Raw genomic sequence first — 24,090 nt, forward strand, 5'->3', positions numbered from 1 at the left:
AATCTTCTGTTGCTGTTAGGACAGTGGCTCCACTTTGAAAGGTTTTATTGAACTCTCTAAAAAAGATGGTAAAGCTTTTGAGGGAGTGAAAAGTTAGAGTTGATGTTCTTGAAGCTGAGAAGTTGTGGAGGTTGTCAAGTGCGTGCAAAGTGCTGCGAGTCTCGGAACTCCAGGAAGAGACTGAAAAGCAAGTGGAGTGCTTGGATACGGCTGCAGTACACAGGAATGTCCAGCAGGGCACACACGATGTCACAGTACTGCCGCAGGCTGCAATGGAGGCCGGCATGGGGGAGGTGCACGCCACCCAGTGTCTCCTCCACATCTGGAGGCCACTCCTGCATGAGGGTGTCGATGTCGGGCATGGCGCGAGCATACTGCACGCTGGCTGCTGCCTTGGAGCGGTGCAGGGCGCCAATGCTGTCTACCCAGCTGTCAACGGCGCGCGGGTTGGAGTGAGGACTGGCCACACTCGTCACCTTCACCTGTCAAACAGATGCACGCATGAGAGGAGGGGCCGAGATACACACCTTTTTTCTTACCTTGGTGTTTCCGTGCTGTTTGGTCTCCTCGGACAACCACAGCGACAAAACCGTGGGGTCCGACTGCTTGACGCTTGGCTCATCCAGAACCAGCATGCCCAACCCGTCTGGTTTGGTATCCGGCCTAGGTACCTGCGTGTGACAAAGTGGTAATCTTTGACCCTACCGAGATGGGGTTAACAGTGTTACCTTGAGGAAGGCGTCGATGTCGCCCACAGCCGGGATGAAGTCTGGGATGAACGGTCTCAAGCTATGTTCCAGCTCCACGGATTGAGGTGTGTACCTGATGGACACGGCACACAGTCAGTGACGTCAGCGACGTGTGGTCATTGCAGCGATGTGGTGACAAACCGACCGTATGATGTACTGGAACAACTCTTTGATCTCAGTGCTGACAGGCAGGTTGGCATAGTCGGCCGGGTCGTACGCACCCTCGGGAGCCTCGGCCGTTACATCGTCATCATCCGAGTCCGACTCGGAGTCCTCTTCAGACTCGTCGTCTTCCTCATTGGGGCTGACCCCACCCTGCCTGCTGATTGGCCCTTTAACCCTCTGAGGCTCACGCTCTTCGTCACACTCATCACTGCTGCTGCTGGCTGACATCAGGCCACGCACCCTCCTGTTCCTCCCATGCTCGGCCTGCAAATGTGCAAATGGTCACCTGCCCACTCCAGAATGGAGGCATGCCAACAGTTATTACCTGACTGCGCCCGTAGATACTAGCGTCCTCTGCAGAGTCGCTCACTTCCACGCTCTCATCATATGGTTGGTTCTTCACCAGTCTACGGTCGGCTCGCTCCATTGGACGGCTTGGGACCACTGAACACAACCAGGGGACACCTTCACTGAACCGCCTCTCTGGTCACGTGATCAGCGACAGCCGCGATACTACAGTGTGCACAGATTTAACACGATGAATCATCATAGCTTTCGTGCTCGCATTACACTTATGTTAACATGCTTTAACATGTATCACATCTTCCGTGCTAATGAGGGGGTAGGCTTGAACAAGCTCTGCTTCTTCTGGACATTTGTGATATGAGAAGTATACTGATGGGAAAGAATGTGGAAAAAAATGAACGTTAAAATCAATCAATCAACACCCACGCTAGCCTTAAACGTAAGCTAAAATTACTTAATATGTATCATCAAAGCTTAGTGCCACCCATGCTGTAAGTGAACTTATATTAACGCCACTTAACATGTATCATTATGGCTTATATGCTAACGTTAGCCACCCATGCTGGCATTAAACTCATGTTAATACGACTTAACATATATCATCATAGCTTACGTGCTAACGTTAGCCACCAGCAGCAGCTAAACGTGTGCTGTTGCAAAACACGACGGTTCCAAGCTGAAATCGTCGTTCAAGAGGGTCAGAATCTGTGAAACTGCGAACACTTCTGTAACCTGGCAACCTGATGCGCCATGTTATTTCTTTCACCTATTGTCCCAATGGCAGCAAGCAAACAACTTGTGAAGTACACTACCGCCACCGTGCGGACAGGCATGTGTTGACACGCCTAAGAACGCCCTAAAGAACAACATTTAAAACAATACATTAAATTGATTGAAGCAGCACAGTTAATATTTGTCATTCCTGTCTGTACTTGTCAGAATATTGTACATGGATGAATGCATGGTTGTTTTTTGACAAGAAAATTGAGTTGTTTTACAATAAAGCAATGCCAGTTTGCAGACAGTCAACAATTACTAACAGAACAAGTGCACAAAGGAATACAATATCATCATTTTCATGGCGGTTTATGGAAAGCAGTTGTATATAAAAGTTCGTAAAGTGCTATCTCCCTCCCGGCCACTAGAGGGCAACTTTCGTCTGGAAGTGTCGAGGTTGTTCTTTCTGGCGGGTGAGCGCTTGTGTTAGCTGACGTCTCTTGTGTTTCATCAGGCAACGTTCCAGGTAAAATGTCATTATAAATGTGACCGTTTCCTCGTTTTCCCTCTCACACGTAAATCTAAATGGGTTGAAGTGAACAAGATGTAGAAGAACGAGCATGCTGGCTCACAGTGCTAGCTCTGGTGCTATCAAAGATAGCTGCTGTACGGCTAACGCCTAGCCTAACTCGTTCGCATGTTTTTGCAGTTTAAAGCAAAACCATCCACCCTATTACTAAAATCAAGCATGTGACAGTCTGTATTTACATGTATTTGCCAGGCAAGAATAAGCAGCAATCATTTTTCATCTCCGCCTCGAACCGTCAACAACGTTTGCTCTACTGAATCAATAGTCTTTTTTTTTAATGCGCCTTGCTGAACTCCCTGTTAATGTAGCGTGTAGTCCAATGGGGGACAGCGATGATGAGTTTGACAGGAGGAGGCGGGACAAGTTCAGAAGAGAGCGGAGCGACATGGAACGTTCTCGAGAGCGTGAAGAGAGGAGACGGGATGACTGGCCCGACAGGTGTGTCCCCCAGAAAGGCAATACGTTATTCATTCAGTGATGAGTAAACCTCTGCGTGTGTGTGTGTGTGTGTGTGTGTGTGCGCGCGCGCGCGCGCGCAGGGACTGGGAGCGCGGCAGAGAGAGGAGGCGGGACTATGATCGTGCCCGCAGGGACAGATTTTCGCCACCAAGACATGTTAGTCCTCAACACAAACGCATGAGGAGAGATTGGTGAGTGTCAGATCACACAGCCCATCTTGACATGGCTCGACACGCCCCCTAACGACTTCATCTGTCAGGGATGACCACCGGGGGGAGCCGTATCGTTTTGAGCGACCCTATGGAGGAGGTGGAGCGCTGTTTCCGGGTGTGGGCCCTCAGGGCTGGCCCCCCGACCTTCCACACCTTCACCCACATCACGGAGGTCACCTATTGCAGGTGCAGGGCAGGTGTGTTGGTGTCAGGGTTTCCCCTAGGATTTTTTGAAGCTGTGGTGGTGGGCTGCACGGCTGCTACTTTTAATATGACCATGTCCCAAAGATCTACCTTCTACTACAAACAGAGAGAAAATATATATTTAGTATATTTACAAATGAGTATTTATGTACACGTACATTCTCTTGAAGATTAATAAAGTATCTATCTGTACATCGGGTGCACACACTTTTTCAGCATCTACTTCTACTTCTGACCATAAAACATATATAAATAAAAAATCTAACCAGTAAATTTTGAAACTACTTTACTAAATACTAATGATTAGCATTTCACATTCAGTTTCAAAATTTACAGGTCATCAAAATAGTTTATCTTTCAGTAATTCACAAATCAATATGGCAGTAAAGATAATTACACATAAAGCCTCAATAGTTGTGTACATAATCTGAGTAATATGTCAGTCAAAATAGCTGCGTAGTGTTCATTTTACACACAGTTCATGTATTACATCCAGTTAGCATTTGCTATCAAACATTACAGATACTTGTGTACGATAAATGAAAATGATTATGCAGCCAAAGTCAAGGCAACATATTATAAAGGTTTCAGCAATGGGCACATTTTCCAATTCATCATGAAATAATAGTTTCATAAACGTAAGTGTTGAAAACACATTTCTATAATGGAGTTCATGACGCGAAGCGCAACCATAAACATTTAACTTTTTTCTACATAACTCGCCGCAAAAAGTGAACGCATAACTATTGTTATATAGGCGTCTTACCGCTGAGTTAGTTCATTCATAATCGCAAGAATAAAGATTAAAGTTGCATTATCTATTTGTGGCTGCAGACATCTGTTCTCCACTTTTTTGCCGCGGAGGCACAAGAGCGAATCAGGAGGGGTCTTAATGTCAGCTGACTGATGTCATGGAAAAAAATCATTAGACCACCCTTGTTTCCTCAGTTTATTGATCCATTTTAATGCCTGGTACAACTAAAGGTACATTTGTTTGGACAAATATAATGAAGATAACAAATATAGCTCATAAGAGTTTAATTAAAGAGCTGATATCTAGCAACTTCCACTGTTTTCTTCGTAATAACCAAAATCACTTAAGTCCTTACATGAATAGCTATTGCATTGTACTGCCAAAAAACTCTTATGAGCCAAATTTGTTGTCGTTACATTTGTCCACACAAAGGTACCTTTATTGTATCAGGCATTAAAATGAACAGGAAACTGAAGAAACAAGGGTGGGCTAATAATTTTTTCCATGACTGTATGACGTCTACAAAGTGACCCACACTACCTTCGCGATCGCTGTAATGGGCACCACTGATACAGCATATACTGTACTGTATGTCTATTCATACAACGTATTTGTTAACATTGTTTTTCCATAGAAAAAAAACCCCTCATTTTCAAGGTGTGGCAGCTTTTAATTTGGCGTGGCGGTGCGCCATTGATCAATTGCACGATGCTGTGTGTGTGTGCACACGTGGACTAAATGAAAATGTCCCTTAGGTTGGCAATGGTTGATCCTGACCTCCCGCCCCCAGGACCCCCTACCATGAGGAGCTTCAAGGTGAGTCAAACGTCCTATAATGTCATGTGAGCAGACATGTGACTGCTCACGCATCCATGTGCAGGACTTCCTGTTGAACATGGAGGACAGTGTTGATGAAACGGAGGCAGTCAAGCGCTACAATCAGTACAAAGTGGACTTCCGACGGCAGCAGCTGCAAGACTTCTTCATCCAGCACAAAGACCAAGAGTGGTTCCGATCAAAGTACCACCCCGATGACATCAGAACCAGCAAGGCCGAATCTCTGGCCGCGCTGAAACTGCGTCTGGGTGTCTTCCTCTTTCTGTCAGACAATAAGTGGCTGGACAGTGTCTCGCTAGACATGGAGCACGCCCCTGCCATAATCAAAGTGCTGGATGCAGGTGAGCAGACAGGAAGTGGATTAATGGGTGAGTCAGTCCTTATGTTGCACTCTCATCTACAGCTGTCATCAAGATGGAGGGGGGCACAGACTTGGACCTGAAGGTGCTTGAGGTGCCTTTGACCGGTGGCGAGTCATCCCAGGAGTCGGCCGCCGACGAAGTTGGTGGGGCTCAACGCCAGAAGGTGAGAACAACACAATGAGGCGAGCACAAAGCTGCGGCGCTGACTGGGTGCTAATTTGCATCTTAGAACACGGACGAAGACGCCAAACAGAACGGTGAGAAGGAACCAGGCCAAGATGAGGATGAGGCGGCAGAGAAAGAGGAGGAGGAGGCCAAGAAAGTCAGTCACTTCTGTCGTGCTACTGCTCACCTATTAAGGACAATATTAACCCCACCCACTTCCCGCAGGGCAGGAAAAGGAAGCGCAGCATGTCAGCTGACAGTGGCGAGGGATCCGCCTCTGACTCCTCCCACTCTGATGGAGAGAAGGACGAGGATGAGGAGCAAGGTAAGCATGTGTCACTCCAGTGATGTGATGCAGGTGATGACATCATCGCTGTGGATTGTTCCAGAGTCGCCGGCGAGGCCTCGGCCACTCCACCTCACCACCTCACTCTTTATAAGGAGCATCCCACCAGACGTCTGTAAGGAGGAGATCACCGCTGTGAGTCCACAAGCCCACCTCATGCAGTTGGCCCCTCCCCCTGAGGATGTCCTTACCATCTCTGTTTGTAGTTGTGTCTCAGGTACCCAGGCTTCCTGCGGGTGGCGCTGTCAGACCCTCAGCCAGAGAGGAGGTGTGTGTGTGTCACGTCAAAGGGATTTGACCACTCAGAGTTAAAGGTCTGTGTGTGTGTGTCTCAGGTTCTTCCGTCGCTGTTGGGTGACCTTTGACCGCAGCGTCAACATTAAAGAGACCTGCTGGAACCTGCAGAACATCAGAGTAAATGCTCACACTGACACATGACTGGCGGTGACGCTGGCGATGCTCTGATGCCGTGTTTTCTCACCCCTGCAGCTCCGAGACTGCGAGCTGTCTCCCGTGGTCAACAGAGATTTGTGTCGCCGTGTTCGCAGCGTTAACGGGCTGACGCACCACAAACCTGTGGTTAGAAACGACATCCGTCTAGCAGCCAGACTCGTGCACGCGCTGGACCAGAGGGGCGAGCTATGGCAGGGACAGGTGCGACTTCCTGTTGGTCTTTTGTACTTCCTGTTTGGCTTTGATCCCACATGTCGACGTGCAACAGCAGATGGAGACCAATCCCGTCCTCAACAACATCACCGACTACCTCATTGAGGAGGTCAGCGCTGAGGAGGAGGAGCTAACGGGCTGCGACAGCGGCGAAGCGACCGACGCCAAAGACTCGGCCTCCTCTGAAGTCACAGTGGAGACAGATGAAAAATTGCTTGAGGTGGGAGGAGCTCTATCGCTCTTGTTTGTGCGTTTCCTTTAAATTAAAGTGTGCATGTGCAGGTCCTGGACAGACTCTTGGTCTACTTGCGTCTGGTCCACTCAGTCGACTACTACAACTTCTGTGAGTACCCTGCTGAGGACGAGATGCCTCATCGCTGTGGACTTTTCCATGTGCGAGGACCCCTACCTGTGGCCAAGATCACTTCAACTGAGGGTATGTGTATGCACGCACACACAAACCTACTTGTGTAGTTGAGCAAGAGTGCTTTGTTTTGATTGGTCAGTGAGTGAACATCAAAAGATGTGTGAGGAGCGTCTGGCTCCTCTGCTGACTCCGTCAGAAGTTCTGAGTGCAGATGATGCCGCACGCCTGGGCAAGAAAGACCCAGAACAGGAAGTGAGATCCACGCCCACCAACACCATTTGTTATCTGTCAGAGTGTGACTTGATTGTTTGTGTGTGTAGGTGGAGAAGTTCCTTTCAGCCAACACTCAGGAGCTCAGTAAAGATAAGTGGCTCTGTCCTCTGAGTGGGAAGAAGTTTAAGGTGAGTTCAGTTATGTGTAAGTGCATGTATGCTTGGCCTGACTGTTATACTATTTCCATGGTAACACTCCCATCAAGGCTCCAGAGTTTGTGCGCAAACACATCTTAAACAAACACGGTGAGAAGGTGGCTGCTGTGAGACAGGAGGTGGAGTTCTTTAACAATTACCTGATGGATGCCAAGAGACCTGCCCTCCCTGAGAACAAGCCCCTCCCGCCTCCAGCGCAAGGTATTACTTGTTGGAAAGGACTTGTGGGAAATGTAGGTACTGTACTGATTTTAGCTGCCGATGTGCTTCTAGTTCCTGCCTCTGGCTTTCCTGGTCAGTCGCCACAACAGCAAAGCCTTCTGGGATATCCACCAGGCATTAGGCCTCCCATGCCTGCCTTCCCTGGTAACATACTATCATTCTTTTCACTAAACACCTCAGGTCAGAGCACCCTCGCCTAAAGTGTCTGTGTGCACAGGTGGTCCTCATTACCCATCCAACCAGTTTGGAGCTGGCCGTGGGGCGTATGACAACTTCAGGGGTCAGTTAGGAGGAGGTGGCTTTCCAGCAAAACAACGCAACAACAGGTGGAAAACAAAGTTAACAGAGTGGACGCCTGATTTAAGTGTGTAGTATGGCTAACCTTGTGTATGTATGTGCATGTATGTGCAGGGGCATGCGAGGAGACCCACGCTCTATCATCGAGTACAGAGACCTGGACGCACCAGACGATCTCGACTTCTTTTAAACACAAATACTTTTTTGTATGACTTATTTGCTTTGTGTGTTTGGCAGCAGGACCAAGGTTACTTTTTAAAGTGATGTCATTTATTTTGATTCACAATAAAGCTCAGTAAATACATGTGGAACCATGGTGTTCTCTTTAAGACAAGAAAGGCTGCTGGATGGGAACTATTTAAGAATGTTAAACATCATTTCTACAGCACTTCTGTTTAGGGTGACTGGTGAGCTTTGGGCGAGAGGCGCAGTATTTATTCCCTGGACTGCATGCTGTAACATCTGAAGCTGCTCACAACAGAAAACACTGGATGGTAACTGAAAGCCCCATAAGTATATGTAACGGATGCCAGCCTGTCAGGCTGTGCAAGTAAAATTGCATTTTGTGTTCAGTTGTGCTGTCATTGACTAATATTTGAATTAGTTTGATGATCTGAAAAATGTGTGACAAAACATGCACAAAAAAAATCAGGAAGGGGGCAGCACTTTTTCACACCACTGTATATACACATTTTAAACCCACACACGTATTTGTGTCAACATTACTTTCGACTACACTTCGGATTGTGAGCCTGAAAGCTCCGACCACACGTATTTGTCAACATTACTTTCGACTACACTCCGGATTGTGAGCCTGAAAACTCCGACCTCTGCCTCCACCTACTTCAATGAGGCGGGGCTCAGCGAGACTGGGCGGGGCAACAAGGGTTCTGAGTCTCGCGGCTGACTTGTCCGTCACGGGAGCGCGCCCGGCAGCACTCAGGCACGCTCCCGCCGCGCGGCCACGCCACCGGCCAGCTTCCCCCTCTCTTTCCTGTTATTCCAACTCCATTTTCCCCTCTCCAAAGTCCACTTTGACCTCGCTTTACTGCTTACCACCTTCGCGCGGACGACCGAAGGACGGCTGAAGGACCGCCGAGTGTCGAGTGCTCCGAGTCCTGCGAGTCTTCCGCTCGGTCGCGGCCCGCAACTTTCCGTCTTCACTTTTCCAACGGCCGGTGACGTCAGCTGCGTCACGTCGTAAGTGAGCCAACTTTTTGTGCTTTAAAGTGTGCCTGCGCTCGCTCGCTCGGTCGTGTGAGTGCGTGTCAGGAGCGCCCCCACCCAACTTTGTGACGGTGTGTCCCGGTACCGACAGGCCTGGACCGGAAGTAGCCCACGAGCGCAGACATGGTGGTTGTGGCGTGAGACGACAGGTATAGGTGAGTTGGATGACGGCACAGACCACAGCCAAGTAGTGTTACGTTCACGTAATAGTTTCAGACGGAATAATGACGTGTGATGACTCCTCCCCCTCACGTGCTCGCTGATTAGAATCATGCCAATCTCGTGTCCCTTATCCATGACAAGCTGTTTCCAAACAAGCCTGTTGTTTGCTCACCAGGATGCACCATGCTCAAATTTGACGTGTTAAGTTGTGATGGCTTCTTCTTGCCCCTACGCAAAGGGAAAACAATTAGTAATAACTAATCTTCCCAAAACATGGAAGTGAATTCATTCTCTCAGAGACTGTTCAACATGCTAAAGTTAGCTTGTGGCTAAAGTGGTGCTCAGCAGGCATCCCAGCAATGCGTTTGGTGTGTGTGTGCGCGCGTGTGTATTTGTGTATGTGTGTATTTTTAGCTGCATGTTGTTGTGACTGCTGTAACCCGCTGATCTTTATCTACATCTTATACATCTATAATCACACAAAGAATGTTATCAGGTGACTAGCTGTCCTGAGGCATGGGCGTTTTATGACAGCCTGTCAAGAAGATGACACCAAGCTACCAATCAGTTGGAGAGGGTGGGAGCTGCGCAGGTGTACGCTGCTGAAAACAAGTCAAGTAGTAACATGGACGTTTTGTTGAAAATGTGTTTTTCAGCCTGATATTTGACCTGGCTCTCTGATTGGCTGCTCAACGGTGGGGTGGGCGGAGCCAAGAAATGGCAGGTGCATCAGTAAAGGTGGCAGTGCGAGTCCGCCCATTCAACTCCAGAGAGACAGGCCGCAATGCCAAGTGTGTCATCCAGATGCAGGGGGAAACCACCTGTAAGACACGAGCGCACCCTGGTCTTGTGACCAACTGCCAGGACAAATAACCTCTCTTTTGTGCTTTCAGGCATCATTAATCCCAAACAGCCCAAAGATGCAGCCAAGAACTTCACTTTTGACCACTCCTACTGGTCACACACAACGGTGATGTCACACATGCACACATCACAATCTGACTACTTTACTGACTCTGTGTTTCTGTTTGTGGTCAGGTGGACGACCCCACCTTTGCAGGCCAGCGTCAGGTGTACCAAGACATTGGTGAGGAGATGCTGCTGCACGCCTTTGAAGGTAAAAGCGTTGATGCTCTGACAAGGCTACGTCAAGACAATAAGCGCTCAGCGTTTTGTCTCCTGCAGGTTACAACGTGTGTATATTCGCTTACGGCCAGACAGGGGCTGGAAAGAGCTACACCATGATGGGCAAGCAGGAGGTGGGGCAGGAGGGTATCATTCCACAGGTGAGCATGTGCATCCTAGAAAGCTCTGATCAGAGCACTGATGGTGTGTCTGTCTTCAGCTATGTGAGGATTTGTTCCAGAGGACTGGGTCCAATGTGGATCCAGACCTGACCTATTCCGTGGAGGTAAGTCCTTTCCATCCTAGTTTACTAATGACAGTCAACGCTGTCTGCTGACCCCTTCTGGTTGGTCCTGCTCCAGGTGTCATACATGGAAATCTACTGTGAGCGGGTCCGGGATCTGTTGAATCCCAAGTCCCAGGGGACTCTGCGTGTGAGGGAGCATCCTATCCTGGGGCCGTATGTCGAGGACTTGTCTAAACTAGCTGTGACTGGATTCAGCGATATCCGTGACCTGATGGATGCCGGGAACAAAGCCCGGTAAGGCATCTTACACAGACACACAGAGAGCAGGATGGTGACATTCCTGGAAAGGTTGTGATCGATTGCTTGTCTGATTTGACCTCACAGGACAGTTGCAGCCACAAACATGAATGAGACGTCGTCCCGATCCCATGCAGTCTTCACCATTGTCTTCAGCCAGCGGCGCAGAGATCACATGACCCAACTAGACACAGAGAAGGTGATCGCACAAGTGACCGTTGACAATGGACACACTTGAACCTGAAGTGTTTTCTCAGGTCAGTAAGATTAGTCTAGTGGACCTGGCAGGAAGTGAACGCGCCGACTCATCGGGGGCGAAGGGCACCCGGCTAAAGGTCAGAGGTCACAGATTTTTCTTGTATTTGACATCTGGAAGGTGAATGTGACGTTTGCATACAGGAAGGAGCCAACATCAACAAATCTTTGACAACGCTGGGAAAGGTCATTTCCGCCCTGGCTGACATGGTACTGACTTACTTAAAAATGTGTTGATTGTTGTTGTCTTTCAAGGTGACCTTCTCTTCCTCGTCTTCCTGCAGCAAAGCAGCAAAAAGAGGAAAAGTGATTTCATTCCCTACAGAGACTCTGTTCTGACATGGCTTCTCAAGGAGAACCTGGGTGAGGAACCTGGAGAAACGTGATAAGAGAGACCCAGAGCAGACTTGATGGCAGAATTCCACATTTGTTGTAGGGGGGAACTCTCGCACGGCCATGATTGCTGCTCTCAGTCCTGCTGACATTAACTATGAAGAAACGCTCAGCACCTTGAGGTTAGATGTCAACCACCTCCCACTTTCCCTCTGCGCCTCATCTGACTGATCTACTTTCATCCCTCAATGGTCCAGATACGCTGACCGAGCCAAACAGATCCGCTGTAACGCCATCATCAACGAAGACCCCAACGCAAAACTGATCCGAGAACTGAAAGGAGAAGTGGAGAGACTCCGTAACCTTCTCTTTGCTCAGGGTCTACATGAGCTAATCCACAACCACGGTACACAAAATCACATGCTGCTGCATACATTTTATGTATACATTAGGGGTGTCCCGGTCCGATATTGATATCTGATATCAGACCGATCCAATTATACCGGCCTGCATCTAAAATCTCTGATATTGCCACTGCGATACAAGCAGTCGATTCCAGACAGCGATTCCTCAGCACTTCTATCCAGCAGTGGCCGGATAGAGCCCACGTGATCACAACAATGTGTGCTAACAAAGTAGGAAGGAGTATGAGTGATGTCAGCCATGTGGTATTTTTCTTTTTAAGTCTGAAGAAGACGTTGCAGCTGAGCACAACACTTGTCATGCACAAGTTTCCCGTGGTGGTACAGAACTGGGGAAGTTTAATGCAACCAACCTCATTGTGCATTTGAAGCAGAATCACTCCCATGGGATGACAAGAAGTAATTAACTATAATGACTAATAATGTTAACTATTATGTTTAATGGAATGATTTTATGAAGTGATTTCCTATTATTTTCTGTAAAGCAGTTTGAATTACCTTGTGTATGAATTGTGCTCTATAAATAAACTAAGCCTTGCCTAGTTGCTTAATTGAGCGCCTAAAACCCTGTGATATTATGCCTAGCTGCCACTACATTGTTGCTAAAACTATACCCCAGTTGCATAAAGAAGTAAATGGATCACTTTTTCCTCATACCCTGTTGCTGACTGTTCTGTTTGAGTAATATCACTTCATACAGACTTTTCTAACATTCCACAATACAAAATAAGTGATAAAACTAAGTATGATTTGTGCTGATATTGGATCAATATTCAAGGCTGCAACATCTGTATCATACCGGGAGTGAAACCCTAACAGGACACCCCTAATACACAATAATACTGTTCGCAAAAATATTGTGTGTGCTGTGTATACATGCGTGTAGGGCAGAATGTGGTACAGTACACATGTGCATCTAGATCACAGGTTTTCTGTGTGGCTGGCATGTGTGGTATGTTCACAGGCGGGTATTTCCAGCTGTGTGTGTGTGCGTGTGTGTTCAAAACGAAACATGACCTTCTCTCTTTGTGGCAGCCAACAACAATGGCTCCTCCCTAGAGGGCGTGTCCTCACCGCTGACCATCACAGCCAATGGGATCACTGATCAGAAAGACTCCGTCTCTTCAGGTGTGTTTTAACTTGTCATTCATCTCTGACCTTTCACTGGAAAGTCATACAACACTCCGACCTCTTCTCTTGGCCCAGATGAGTCAGCAGCTGTCAATCATCTTCCTGCTGGAGAGGAGGTCGTTGCCACGGAGACCATTAGTAAAGAGGAGGCAGCCGAGAGATTGCTGGTATAATGATGATGATATTGATGTCACAGCAGACATGTTCTCTCAAGTGTGTGTGTGTGTGTGTGTGTGTGTGTGTGTGTGTATAAATGTGTACTTGTGTATCAGGAGACAGAGAAGATCATGGCCGAGCTCAATGAAACTTGGGAGGAAAAGTTACGGAAGACGGAATCCATTCGTTTGGAGAGGTAAGTCAAGCTCTTTCATTCTCTTATTCTTCTTCTCGAATGTGTCAAAATATGTGTGTCACAGGGAGGCGCTTTTGGCGGAGATGGGCGTGTCTATTAAAGAAGATGGAGGGACTCTGGGTGTCTTCTCTCCTAAAGGAGTGAGTCTTGTGTGACCAGACAAGTTATTCTTTGTTTGTCTCCTCAGTCACTGCTAGTGGGCAGTCACAAGACCAAGGCTTTTGTTTTTGTCATCATGGTATGTCTGTATGTGTGTGCGTGCAGACACCTCACCTGGTCAACCTGAATGAGGACCCTCTCATGTCTGAGTGTCTCCTGTACTACATCAAAGAAGGACTCACCAGGTAGGACACAGACTTCTTTTTCTTCATGTGTACCTAAAAGAAGAGAAGACAATTAATGTGTGTGTGTGTGTGTCTGTCAGGGTGGGACAGCTGGATGTGGACATCAAGCTATCTGGTCACTTCATCAAGGAGATCCACTGTGTGTTTGTGAGTGAAACAAACGAGCAAGGAGAAGGTGAGTGTGCACACCCTTTGCTGGTGACTTTTTGTGCGCGTGCGTGCGTGTGTGTGAGTGACCTTCTCTTTCTGTGTGTGTGTGTGTCTAAAAGCTGCCGGGAAGTGTGTCAGGTATCGTTACAAGCTTGTGACCTCCAGCTGTTCACTGTGTCACATGACTTGTGTGTGAGTGAAGCATGTCAACGTGTCTTTGCAGTGGTGGTCACTCTGGAGCCGCTGGTCGGGGCGGAGACTTACGTCAACGGGAAGCAGATCACTGAGGCGGTCGTCCTCAAACAAGGTGAGCCTCAAACATGGCGGTAGTAGTATGATGATGACCACTGGATGCAAATCTCAGCTTGTTTACATCCTGGTTGCTAGGTAACCGCATTGTGATGGGGAAGAATCATGTCTTCCGCTTCAACCACCCGGAGCAAGCACGGCTAGAGCGGGAGCGCAGCGCCCCGGTGGACCAGCAGGGGGAGCCTGAGGACTGGAACTACGCTCAGAAGGAGCTGCTGGAGAAACAAGGCATTGACATCAAATTAGAGATGGAGAAGAGGTAGACCTCGGACCTCTGCCTTCTCAGTCCTGGGACTGATTGACTGACAGCTGTCTGCTTGATACTGCAGGCTTCAGGACATGGAGACTCTGTACCGCAAGGAGAAGGAGGAGGCCGACCTGCTGCTTGAGCAGCAACGACTGGTCCGTCTTCTTCTTCTTCCTCAAAAAAATCAGACTTGACCTCTAACCCCGTCCTCGTGTGTGTGTGCGCGTAGTATGCAGACAGTGACAGCGGAGATGATTCTGACAAACGTTCCTGTGAGGAAAGCTGGAGACTGATTTCCTCCCTCAGAGAGAAACTACCTGCCAACAAGGTCGACTGACCGTCCATCCATCCGACTGTCTGTCTGTCTGTCTGTCCTTCCAACCGACTGTTTGTCTGTGCGCCTCAGGTGCAGTCCATCGTGAAGCGCTGTGGTCTTCCGAGTAGCGGAAAGAGAAGGGAGCCTCAGAGAGTCTATCAGATCCCTCAGAGGAGGCGGATCAGCAAAGACCCAAAACGTGTAACCATGGAGGATCTTCGCTTGCAGGCCGTCAAAGAGATTTGCTACGAGGTAGACTGCACACGTGCACACGTGCACACACACAAGCAGACATTTGCCACTTCAGTAGCATCACATGTCAGCAAACTAAAAAGTACCCACCCACCTCAGGTGGCACTGGGAGACTTCCGTCATTCCCGCCAGGAGATCGAGGCACTGTCCATTGTCAAGATGAAGGAGCTGTGCCGCATGTATGCCAAGAAGGACGCCAATGAGAAGGACAGCTGGAAAGCGGTGGCCCAGGATGTGTGTGACACCGTGGGCATTGGTGAGGAGAGGAGTCCGCCCCCAGAGGAGGGGGGAGTAGGAGGAGTGGCGGGGGAAGGAGGCGGAGACAAAGGAAAGGTGTACGACCTGAAGGCTCACATCGACAAGCTGACAGACATTTTGGAGGTGAGTGTCCAAGGTCAAGGTAACTGTGCAAACGTGCACAGGTGAGCATGTGTGATGTGCATGTGCACATGGGCCTATAGGAAGTGAAGCTGCAGAACAACATGAAGGATGAGGAGATAAAAGCACTGCGTGACAGAATGATCAAGATGGAGAGCGTCATACCTGTCCAAGTGAGCCACTGACTGCCACCTTGTTATGGTCATGTCCACTAAACTTAAGGCCCAACTTAAGGCCGCCTTCTCTTCTAGGAGGATGAGGTGGACAATGAGGAAGGAGGCGAGGCTCCTCACAGGGACCAGGACGCTGACTTGCCAGAGACCAGAGTGCAACGTCTGATGGACGAAGATCCGGCATTCAGGAGAGGGCGCCTCCGCTGGCTGAAACAAGAACAGCAGAGAATTCTCAACCTGCAGCAGCAGAACATCAGTAAAAAACTGCGAGGTCTCAATCAGAGCCAGAACCAAGGTGAGAACATCTACACTGGCTTTTACCACATGTGCACACTGTCCCACTCACTCATTATGCCCTGTGCAGGTCAATCGCCCCCCACCATGCCCGTGCACCTCCCAGGAACTGGACGCTTCATCCCTCCCCAGGAGTGCAAGCTCAAGTTCCCTTTCAAGAGTAACCCTGCCCACCGGTTGTCTTGGGGACCAGCCAACGCTGCCTTGCAGGCTCTGGGTCTGGTGGAGAGGGGGGGAACAGAGGGAGTAGAGGAAGAGAAGAGCTCTAAGTCTCCGCCTCCTCCGTCTCAATTGACCCTCCCTTTCCAGGTCCCGCCCCCACGCATTCGAACCCCCAGTCCACATCGTGCCTGGCAACAGCGTAACCAAAGCAACCAGGGGGGAGTCCACCAACAGCGGCGCTATCGCCGAAACTCATTTGACAGCTCCACCCCTGGCAACAGTAACTACAGCAATGACCAGCATCACAGGGGCGGGGGTCATCAAGGAAGACCTAGCCAGAGGAGGGGAGTGTCGCCCGGACCGGGGGGAGAGAGGGTAGGGGGAAGGGACAGGGATGCAGGCTTCTATTTCAACCACCACCATCATCATCTTCATCATCCATACTACAGCTCCCACAATGCACCATTCCAGCCTGCCCCTTTCCCAAACTACCACAGCCTGCCTCGTGGTGCCGGCCCGCCCCCTCCTGCTGAAATCATCCTGGGCCTGGGTCCGCCTTTGAGTGGGTGGGGCTTCACCGCTCCACCTCCACGCATGAGACGACAGTTCAGCGAGCCTGACCTCAAAAACCAGGAAGCCCCCAATAACCTCTGACCCTGAGCCTCACCACACAGAAGATTCAGTTCTACATGCTGTACACCGTGTGTGTGTGTGTGTGTGTGTGTGTGTGTGTGTGTGTGTGCCTGTGAGAGAGAGAGAGCGAGAGCTTCTGCATGTCTTATGTTACCAGGGAAAACGGGAAACATTTTAGCTCCTGAGGCTCACTGCTGTTAGCTTGCTTTGTTTTGGAGCCCAGGAGGCTAACTAGTCTGCTGTGTTAGCACAACCCATCACGCAAACGCCAATTATCTCAGCAGTCAATTGGACATGTCAATGTTGTAACAGTGTGTGAACACACACAGTATTATTATGAATTCAAAGATGGCCTCTTAGCCTTAGCAAGTTAGTTGTCTGCAATGAATGAAAGGGGGAAGTAAACAAAAGAAAACTATTGTTTGAAGCTCCAAACCAAAGACGTGTGTTTGGATTTCAGCATTGTGGCAAGGAATGATGAATGTCAGAAGGACTGGAATGTCGTCAGGGAAAGTTGACAACTTTCAAAGTTGTCGTGGAAGCTAATGGAATCACGTTTGGGACTTTTGGGAGCTGAAAGTGTTGTTATTGAATGTCAGTCCATCCCGGGACAATCTACTAGCTGCTGGTTCCCACCTCCAAGCACGACGGGAAATTACCATGATGCCTTTAGTGTAACCGACTTACTGATGAAGCATTCTAACCTCATCCTCACTTTGTGTCATTAGTGTGGGGGCTACTTGGGGATTGTGTTTTTGTGTCTGTGTGCGGCTAATTAAGAATCATATGGTGAAGTTTGTTTGACCTCAGAGGTTCATTGTCTCTGACATGTATTTTGAAGTCTTGAACACCCCTCCCAAAAGTCCGGGAAATGGACCCAAATAAACACTACATTTTCTTGGACTCTGACTCAGCTTCAATGTGTCTGTGTCTTGCAGTCGACACTTTTGTAGTTAAAGAGGAGGGACAACAATTTATCAGCTAGCACACTTCCTGTGTGAGCAGCTGTCAAAAAGTGCATACATATGTTGAGTGTCACTTACAGCATGAAGCTCTTCGTCTTCATGGTCCTCTGGTCTGGCATTGCCGTGGTTACTGCCATGGATGGTTGCCAAAGCGACAGGGACAAGGACCACCGACCGCGGCTCAACTGTACGGCGGTTGGCTTAAGTCACGTTCCTGCAGATCTCGATCCCATGACCAAGGTAATATGCTCCACTAAACCACTGCGTATGTAAGGATATGCAATGGCTATTAGGACTTTATTTTTGCTGTTGGTTTAAAAACAAGTACGAAGAAGTGATGGATTGACAGGCGGGATAGAGCCTGAACATGACGTTCTAGAAAAAGCTGAAGATGTTTTTGTTGTTTGAGTGGCACATCACCAAGCACATGCTTCCTGTTTCCTGCTTTTTTTTAGGTTCTCTTGTTTCCAAGGAACTTGATCTCCAGCCTGTCCTGGGAAAACTTCCAGATCTTCAATGAGGTCCATGAGATTGACCTAACATCCAACCAGGTCATTTGGGTTGCCATGACAGGTCAAATGACCCTGCCATGTCCCACTAAAATCCCTTTCATTTCCATTCAGATTCCTCAAGTGACACCGGGCATCAGGCCGCTTCTCCAGCACCTCTCTGTCCTGCGACTGGGACACAACCATCTCACATCTCTGGTGGGCGTGGCCTTCTCCGCCTGCCCCGCCCTGACAGAACTCTTTCTGGACAACAACGGCATACAGTCTCTTAGTGACGATACTTTCATGGGACTTAACAAGCTGAAGGTTAGCACTTTAGCACTGAGCTATCGCATGTGTGTGTGCATGTGCATACCTGCTCCTATAACGTGTCCTTCCCTACAGATCCTGGACCTATCAGCCAATCATATCAGGGTTCTTCCACCCCTCTTGCTGTACCCCCTTGTTGCCCTAATAACGCTATACCTGGAAAACAACAAGGTGGGAGAAAAGCAACACCATTCCAGAATGTAATCTGTGAGACGTTCACTTGCTGCATTTCCTCTTCAGATCAGCATGCTTCCAGATGATTGGTTCAGCCAGAAGGAGTGGGTGCCCTACCTCTACCTCTCTGCCAATCCGTGGGAATGTTTTTGCACATTAACTTACCTGCACACGTACCTGCAGGACTACAGCACCAACTTCTACGTCCGCAACAGCACACACATTGAGGTCAATGGCAAAAGTTTGGTGAGTCTGCATGTGACCTCTGGTGGCAGGAAGTGGGAACTCACCCATTTTTACCTCTCAGGTGTGCGACTCACCTCAGCAGTTCAAAGGTCAAGCGATCATCCATCTAGAACTGTTCGACTTGTGTTCACCTCTGACCCCATCGCAAAGCACCACCCCCACAACACATATCCACCCCACGGCCACCAAGGGGGGACATGGGGCGAGGGCAGGGGTCAGAGGCGATGGACCCATCTTTTGGCATCCTATGCCGACAACTCAGAGTGCGTCACTTCCTATCCACCATCCCATGACGTCACGAGCGTCCGTGGCCCACACGAGCACTGAGGTCACATGGATCCGGTGGCAGGACCAAGATAGTGGCAGACACATCCGTCACATCACCGCCACCGGTGTGTTTTGCTTGTGGCTATTTGCTGGCAGCGTGATGTTGTGCGCAACGGCGGCTGTGTACACACTCAATACTCTAGCACGACTCATTGTCTGGTACAGAGGGGCATACAAGTCACTGAGAGCCACACTGGCGATGAGAAGAGGGGCCCACCCACTGAGGCAGTACTGCAGCAGGGAAGGACCAGAAAGTTGCACGATGGCGGTTTATCGTTCAGTGCTCTTTGTCTCGCGTGAGAGGGGCGAAGCGCCGCAGGGGCAAGAAGGCAGGTGGGAGGAACAGGGCGCGGCAAGGGCGGTGTATAGGACGACCTTGCACCATGCACCTGGGCGCCACATTGAGGGGGCTGGGTTGAAGGAACGCTTCAGCATGATTCTGCGTCAGGAGCGGGAGGGACCTAGCGGAGGCAGGGAGGAGCTAGATTGGGTGGTGGCGGTCTGGCAAGTGTCACCCGAGGACCCAGCGTGCCTTGGCAAGTAACCACACCCCTTGAATAATGTTGGCGCTCTACTTCCTGCTGTGAGCTAGCTTTTTGGCTTCTGCTAATGCTTCTGAAATCCCTGATTTTCACACTTCCTGTTTAAGACATCACATGATTTAGCTTCATTGTTCATCAAAATTAAATAGTAAAACTCACAATTGGAAAATGGGAATAACTATTTAATATTTGTATGACTCGCAGCTAACGTTTTATTTTGACACATATTAAACATTCAAAATGATTTCAGCATTGTTTTTGCAGCTTTCTTGTTTTATGTTAACATTTAGTTGTTTTTTTTTACTGTTTGAACCATTTTTGTTTCAGTGTGTGGACATTTTCAATTATCCAAATTAGCTGGATACGAATACCAAATTAAATTATGTCGTTTCCTTCAAACAATATGATCATTTTCATCCCTCATTAGTACTAAAAAAAAATGTTTGTCTTTGAAACCAAACCTCTCACCAAAAATAGACCAATTCCAGATAACTTCTAATTAATTATTTCTGTTTGTTCAATGAATATGTGCTGAGTGCTAGCTCTATAGCTGCTACCTACAGTCTTTACTTGTTTTAATCAGTAATCCTACATAAAACCGCTACTTTTTGAAGTTAAGTCAATGTCAGCTTGGTAATTAAGAAACATCGAGTCTTCAAAAAAAAATGTTTTACCTGATGTGGCGTTGTGACTTCTTTTCAATATGGCGGACCCCGTCTCCGGTGTCAAACAGACACGCCACTGTGGCGAACTTTGGCCACGCCCCTTGCGGGCCGCAGGTGCATGTCAATCCAAGTTATTTTTATGACGTCATCGTGTGAATTACGTTATTTTAAAGAAAAAGTCAATAAATTTTATGATGGTCTCATGTGTATATTACAAAGAAATGCATTTGATGTTTGTTTTGGTTGTGTGAATATACAGTGGCGTGATTTCCTCCCGATTTCTTATTTTTTTGCATGTTTGTCACACTTAAAGGGATAGTTCGGATTTTTTAACATGAAGTGGTATGACATCCCCATCAGCAGTGTACTACAGCAATGGTGACTTACCCAACAATGGGTTCCGCGAGTCCAGTTCTGGTCAGATTTCCGTGACGAGAAACATAGTTCCGTTTAGTTGCTTGGACATTTACGTAAAGAGTTTGGCTTCTCACAGTATACGTTCAAAAGAGTAATACATTTACATTATAAAAATGCCTACTCGAAAAAAATCAGACCTCACAAATCGCTCTGCGTTATACAGTATTTGTCTCCCGCCATGTCCTGTTGCCTCTCCATACTTTTTTTTTTTTGTGAAAAAGTGATTGCCCCCTAAACCTAATAACTGGTTGGGCCACCCTTAGCAGCAGCAACTGCAATCAAGCATTTGCAATAACTTCCAATCAGTCTCTTACAACACTGTGGAGGAATTTTGGCCCACTCATCTTTGCAGAATTGTTTTAATTCAGCCACATTGGAGGGTTTTCCAGCATGAACGGCCTTTTTAAGGCCATGCCACAGCATCTCAATAGGATTCAGGTCAGGACTTTGACTAGCCCACTCCAAAGTCTTCATTTTGTTTCTCTTCAGCCATTCAGAGGTGGACTTGCTCGTGTATTTTGGATGATTGTCCTGCTGCAGAACCCAAGTTGGTTTCAGCTTTAGGTCACGAACAGATGGCTCACTGCATTTTGTGTTTTGTGTGTTGTGTTGTCATTGACTGATATTTGTTTGATGATCTGAAACATGTAAGTGTGACAAACATGCAAACAAAATAAGAAATCAGGAAAGTGGCAAACACTTTTTCACACCACTGTATGTAAAAAGGTAAAGTTTTAGGATCACTTGATGAATGAAACATAATCAACAGGAAGTGGACTTAAAGACACAGCAGCATCACAGGTCAAAATTCATCACAGCCTGCTCTCAAAGATCACACGGTCTTGACCTTGACAGCCCTGGGATGTGGCTCCACCCCCTGCCTCAGAACCTAGCAGAGGACAACACATTATTTGACTGCTTGTTAAAAAAAGGTCAAAAGTCATGCTGCACTGACCTTTGACCTGCTGGGTCAGGAGACGTGGCCCTGTCAGGCCAATCGCCAGCGCCCCGATGGGGGCGGTGATCAAGATAGCTAACACAGCTAATGTTAGTACATCCAAACCAAACTGGATTTTGGCCTCATCGCCCTCATCCCTCGCCGTGTCCAACGCCTTGGAACCAATGGCAGCCTGTCGCACACACGGACATGCTTAGGTTTTCCGCCTCACCCGAGCTTTCTGGCCGTCATGCTAAGCACCTGCACAGTGGCTTTAGGCAGCCAGGCGATGGCGATGAACAGTCTCTCTTTCAGCACAAAGCCGGCGCCATGCACCAACACAAATGTGACAAGCAGTCGAACCAGCAGACCAACACCGATCACAGCTACGCCCAAACCTGCAGCCAACCACAGCGCCAGTTAGTGAAGGGACACTGCCCCTCATGCAACTTTATGCTTCTCACCTACGGTGCTGATGCTGAGCGTCGTTATGGTGATCTCTGATCCAATCAGGCCAAAGAGAAGGGGCTGGAACACATCCCAACACCTCGCCAACATGGCAGCCACTGCTGCCTGCAGGGACACACCATGTAAACACAAAGGCCACACTCAGCAGGAGCGACAACGGTCTGCTACCTTGTCAGCGCCCCAACCCACAGCGGCCAGGAAGGCCAGAACCAGCGTGCACAGACCACCTGCACCGGAAGATCCAATCACATGGGTGAAGAAGACGGAGAAGATGGAGAAGGCCAACAAGAGGAAAGTCCTGGTTAGAACCAGGTCCTCCTGCACAGACAGACGCTCGTGACCAATGAGGCTTGGTAGCTCTGACAGAACCTCGTGTAGAACCACAACCCACCTGATCCACGCTGGGGAACAAACACAAGAACATGCCCACTAGCAGACCCGACACAATCCCTCCTACCACCTCCAGCAGACCCTTCAGGACGTTCATCCATGTGGACCCTGCAAAGCACACAAAGACCACATGGAGGTCTGGCATAGCATGGCTGCAACTGAAGAGAGGGCACAACCTGTGGAGAAGGCCACGCCCAGACAGGTGGAGAAGCCTGTGATGGCCAAAATGTCGTCAAAACTGCCGGCGGCCATCAGAAGGGTTGGGATGCCCTGCAGAACCACACCAGAATGACAGCAGAAGAAGGAGAAGAAGAAGAAACAGAACAGGAAATGGTTTTACCTTCTCGGTTCCGTAACCGTCTTTTTGCAGCAGCAACATGGACGGAACCACCACAGCTGGAGACACAGCAGCCAAAACAAACCTATACGCATACACACACACGGGTCACATGTGAGCCTGGAACAACAAGATAAGACCTGGACACCACACGTACCCCAGCAGGAAGCCCCACTCCCAAGGCAGCTCCAACAGGAAGTGAGAAACCACGGCAACAAGACACGCTTCCAGCACACATGGCCCAACAGCCACACGCACGCACACAGCCTTCAGACGACGTAGCGCCTGCACGACATGGACCCCGCCATCAGAACCACATCACGTGTGTGTGTGTGTGTGTGTGCGCATGGTACCGAAGGGTCTAGGCCCAGACCGGCTCGGGCCAGGATGACAGACAGTGCCATGTTCCTCAAAGCTGCAGACCAACGAGCGTCCACATAGACGGCATCCGTCACGTACGGAACGTTCCTCAGGACCAGGCCCGCCAGCAGCATGCCTGTGCACACACACGCACACGCATACTTGGGTCACTAGTGTCAGGTTGGTGCGGCTACAAGTGGACTCTTGTTGGGAGGTACCAAGTAGAGGAGGTAGGGGGGGTAGGCGGGGTAGGCGAACCAGTCCAAGCAGTCTTCCTCCCAGCACGGCACTGATGAAGATGATGATGATGCCAAAAACTTTGCCTCCCGGCAAACACTCACTTCCTGTCACCGCCCACAGTGCTCCAAACAGCAGCGCCAACATGCACGCTGTGCACACACACACACACACACACATCAGCCAATAATTATTAATAACTTATTGGTTGACATCTATTGACCACTGAACCTTTGGTGATGAGCAGGTTGATAAGTCCACGCGGTCGAGGACATTTGTCCTTTAGATGGATGAAGGACACACAGCAGGAAGACATCTGTACACGCACACACACATAGTGAAGATTAGGGCGTCACACAAACGGCAGCCAACAAATGATCCCTTGATTGTGCGTATGTGTATGTGTGCGCTCACCTCACCGTGTCATCGGCGCCGTCCAGCTCTTCCCTGGTAGCTGTCGCCACTGCAGCGATCTCTCTGGACCGTCCTGACCTTTACTACCACACAATGCACCACGGACCAGTGTGTGACTTGGAAGTATACACAATAAAGT

The 24,090-nt window shown here is 48.9% G+C and overlaps 5 protein-coding genes across 8 annotated transcripts; 3 read left to right on the top strand and 2 right to left on the bottom strand.

The window, feature by feature from the left end:
• Positions 1 to 134: 134 nt before the first annotated feature.
• On the bottom strand, positions 135 to 2,013 carry ift46 (intraflagellar transport 46 homolog (Chlamydomonas)). 2 transcript variants are annotated; one of them, XM_054752724.1, is made up of 6 exons: positions 1,834 to 2,013; positions 1,240 to 1,358; positions 895 to 1,178; positions 729 to 822; positions 540 to 671; positions 135 to 482 (listed from the first exon to the last, which is right to left on the bottom strand). In XM_054752724.1, the coding sequence occupies exons 2-6, from the start codon at positions 1,339 to 1,341 to the stop codon at positions 135 to 137; spliced, it is 960 nt and encodes a 319-aa protein (XP_054608699.1). In that variant the 5' UTR covers positions 1,342 to 1,358; positions 1,834 to 2,013. The 2 variants fall into 2 exon arrangements, with proteins under 2 accessions (XP_054608699.1, XP_054608698.1); XM_054752723.1 differs by having other exon boundaries at positions 1,240 to 1,427; positions 1,834 to 2,012.
• Positions 2,014 to 2,363: 350 nt separating this feature from the next.
• Positions 2,364 to 8,145, top strand: LOC129167972 (serrate RNA effector molecule homolog). 2 transcript variants are annotated; one of them, XM_054752708.1, is made up of 21 exons: positions 2,364 to 2,463; positions 2,835 to 2,964; positions 3,066 to 3,176; positions 3,245 to 3,394; positions 4,911 to 4,971; positions 5,036 to 5,333; positions 5,396 to 5,517; positions 5,584 to 5,676; positions 5,745 to 5,844; positions 5,909 to 6,000; positions 6,072 to 6,133; positions 6,201 to 6,279; positions 6,355 to 6,519; positions 6,587 to 6,751; positions 6,814 to 6,967; positions 7,038 to 7,150; positions 7,219 to 7,299; positions 7,377 to 7,527; positions 7,600 to 7,692; positions 7,766 to 7,874; positions 7,960 to 8,145. In XM_054752708.1, the coding sequence occupies exons 2-21, from the start codon at positions 2,846 to 2,848 to the stop codon at positions 8,033 to 8,035; spliced, it is 2,394 nt and encodes a 797-aa protein (XP_054608683.1). In that variant the 5' UTR covers positions 2,364 to 2,463; positions 2,835 to 2,845; the 3' UTR covers positions 8,036 to 8,145. The 2 variants fall into 2 exon arrangements, with proteins under 2 accessions (XP_054608683.1, XP_054608684.1); XM_054752709.1 differs by having other exon boundaries at positions 6,590 to 6,751.
• LOC129167978 (sodium/hydrogen exchanger 9B2) lies at positions 6,063 to 24,066 on the bottom strand. Its single transcript, XM_054752721.1, has 15 exons — positions 23,957 to 24,066; positions 23,769 to 23,853; positions 23,519 to 23,689; positions 23,294 to 23,436; positions 23,098 to 23,225; positions 22,944 to 23,025; positions 22,780 to 22,873; positions 22,605 to 22,711; positions 22,382 to 22,531; positions 22,210 to 22,318; positions 22,007 to 22,143; positions 21,764 to 21,938; positions 18,484 to 21,697; positions 17,698 to 18,371; positions 6,063 to 13,773 (listed from the first exon to the last, which is right to left on the bottom strand). Exons 2-13 carry the CDS (start codon positions 23,851 to 23,853, stop codon positions 21,621 to 21,623), a joined length of 1,458 nt encoding a protein of 485 aa, XP_054608696.1. The 5' UTR covers positions 23,957 to 24,066; the 3' UTR covers positions 6,063 to 13,773; positions 17,698 to 18,371; positions 18,484 to 21,620.
• On the top strand, positions 8,760 to 17,557 carry si:ch73-375g18.1 (kinesin-like protein KIF1C). The gene is given in 28 exon segments (XM_054752698.1): positions 8,760 to 9,227; positions 9,891 to 10,057; positions 10,128 to 10,204; positions 10,273 to 10,351; positions 10,420 to 10,520; positions 10,580 to 10,645; positions 10,722 to 10,900; positions 10,991 to 11,102; positions 11,161 to 11,238; positions 11,303 to 11,398; positions 11,401 to 11,521; positions 11,595 to 11,673; positions 11,749 to 11,897; positions 12,949 to 13,041; positions 13,120 to 13,211; positions 13,317 to 13,396; positions 13,461 to 13,536; positions 13,661 to 13,740; positions 13,821 to 13,915; positions 14,114 to 14,197; positions 14,278 to 14,458; positions 14,529 to 14,601; positions 14,676 to 14,774; positions 14,853 to 15,014; positions 15,114 to 15,395; positions 15,476 to 15,565; positions 15,644 to 15,860; positions 15,930 to 17,557. Coding segments are annotated over 27 exon segments (3,693 nt in total). The 5' UTR covers positions 8,760 to 9,227; positions 9,891 to 9,951; the 3' UTR covers positions 16,676 to 17,557.
• LOC129167976 (leucine-rich repeat and transmembrane domain-containing protein 2) lies at positions 17,624 to 20,566 on the top strand. 2 transcript variants are annotated; one of them, XM_054752717.1, is made up of 6 exons: positions 17,624 to 17,859; positions 18,075 to 18,170; positions 18,243 to 18,434; positions 18,513 to 18,608; positions 18,678 to 18,857; positions 18,919 to 20,566. In XM_054752717.1, exons 1-6 carry the CDS (start codon positions 17,680 to 17,682, stop codon positions 19,726 to 19,728), a joined length of 1,554 nt encoding a protein of 517 aa, XP_054608692.1. In that variant the 5' UTR covers positions 17,624 to 17,679; the 3' UTR covers positions 19,729 to 20,566. The 2 variants fall into 2 exon arrangements, with proteins under 2 accessions (XP_054608692.1, XP_054608691.1); XM_054752716.1 differs by having other exon boundaries at positions 18,075 to 18,434.
• Positions 24,067 to 24,090: the final 24 nt, after the last annotated feature.

This window comes from Dunckerocampus dactyliophorus, chromosome 15 (assembly GCF_027744805.1).
Source record: "Dunckerocampus dactyliophorus isolate RoL2022-P2 chromosome 15, RoL_Ddac_1.1, whole genome shotgun sequence".
In the NCBI taxonomy this organism is placed as follows: Eukaryota; Metazoa; Chordata; class Actinopteri; order Syngnathiformes; family Syngnathidae; genus Dunckerocampus; species Dunckerocampus dactyliophorus.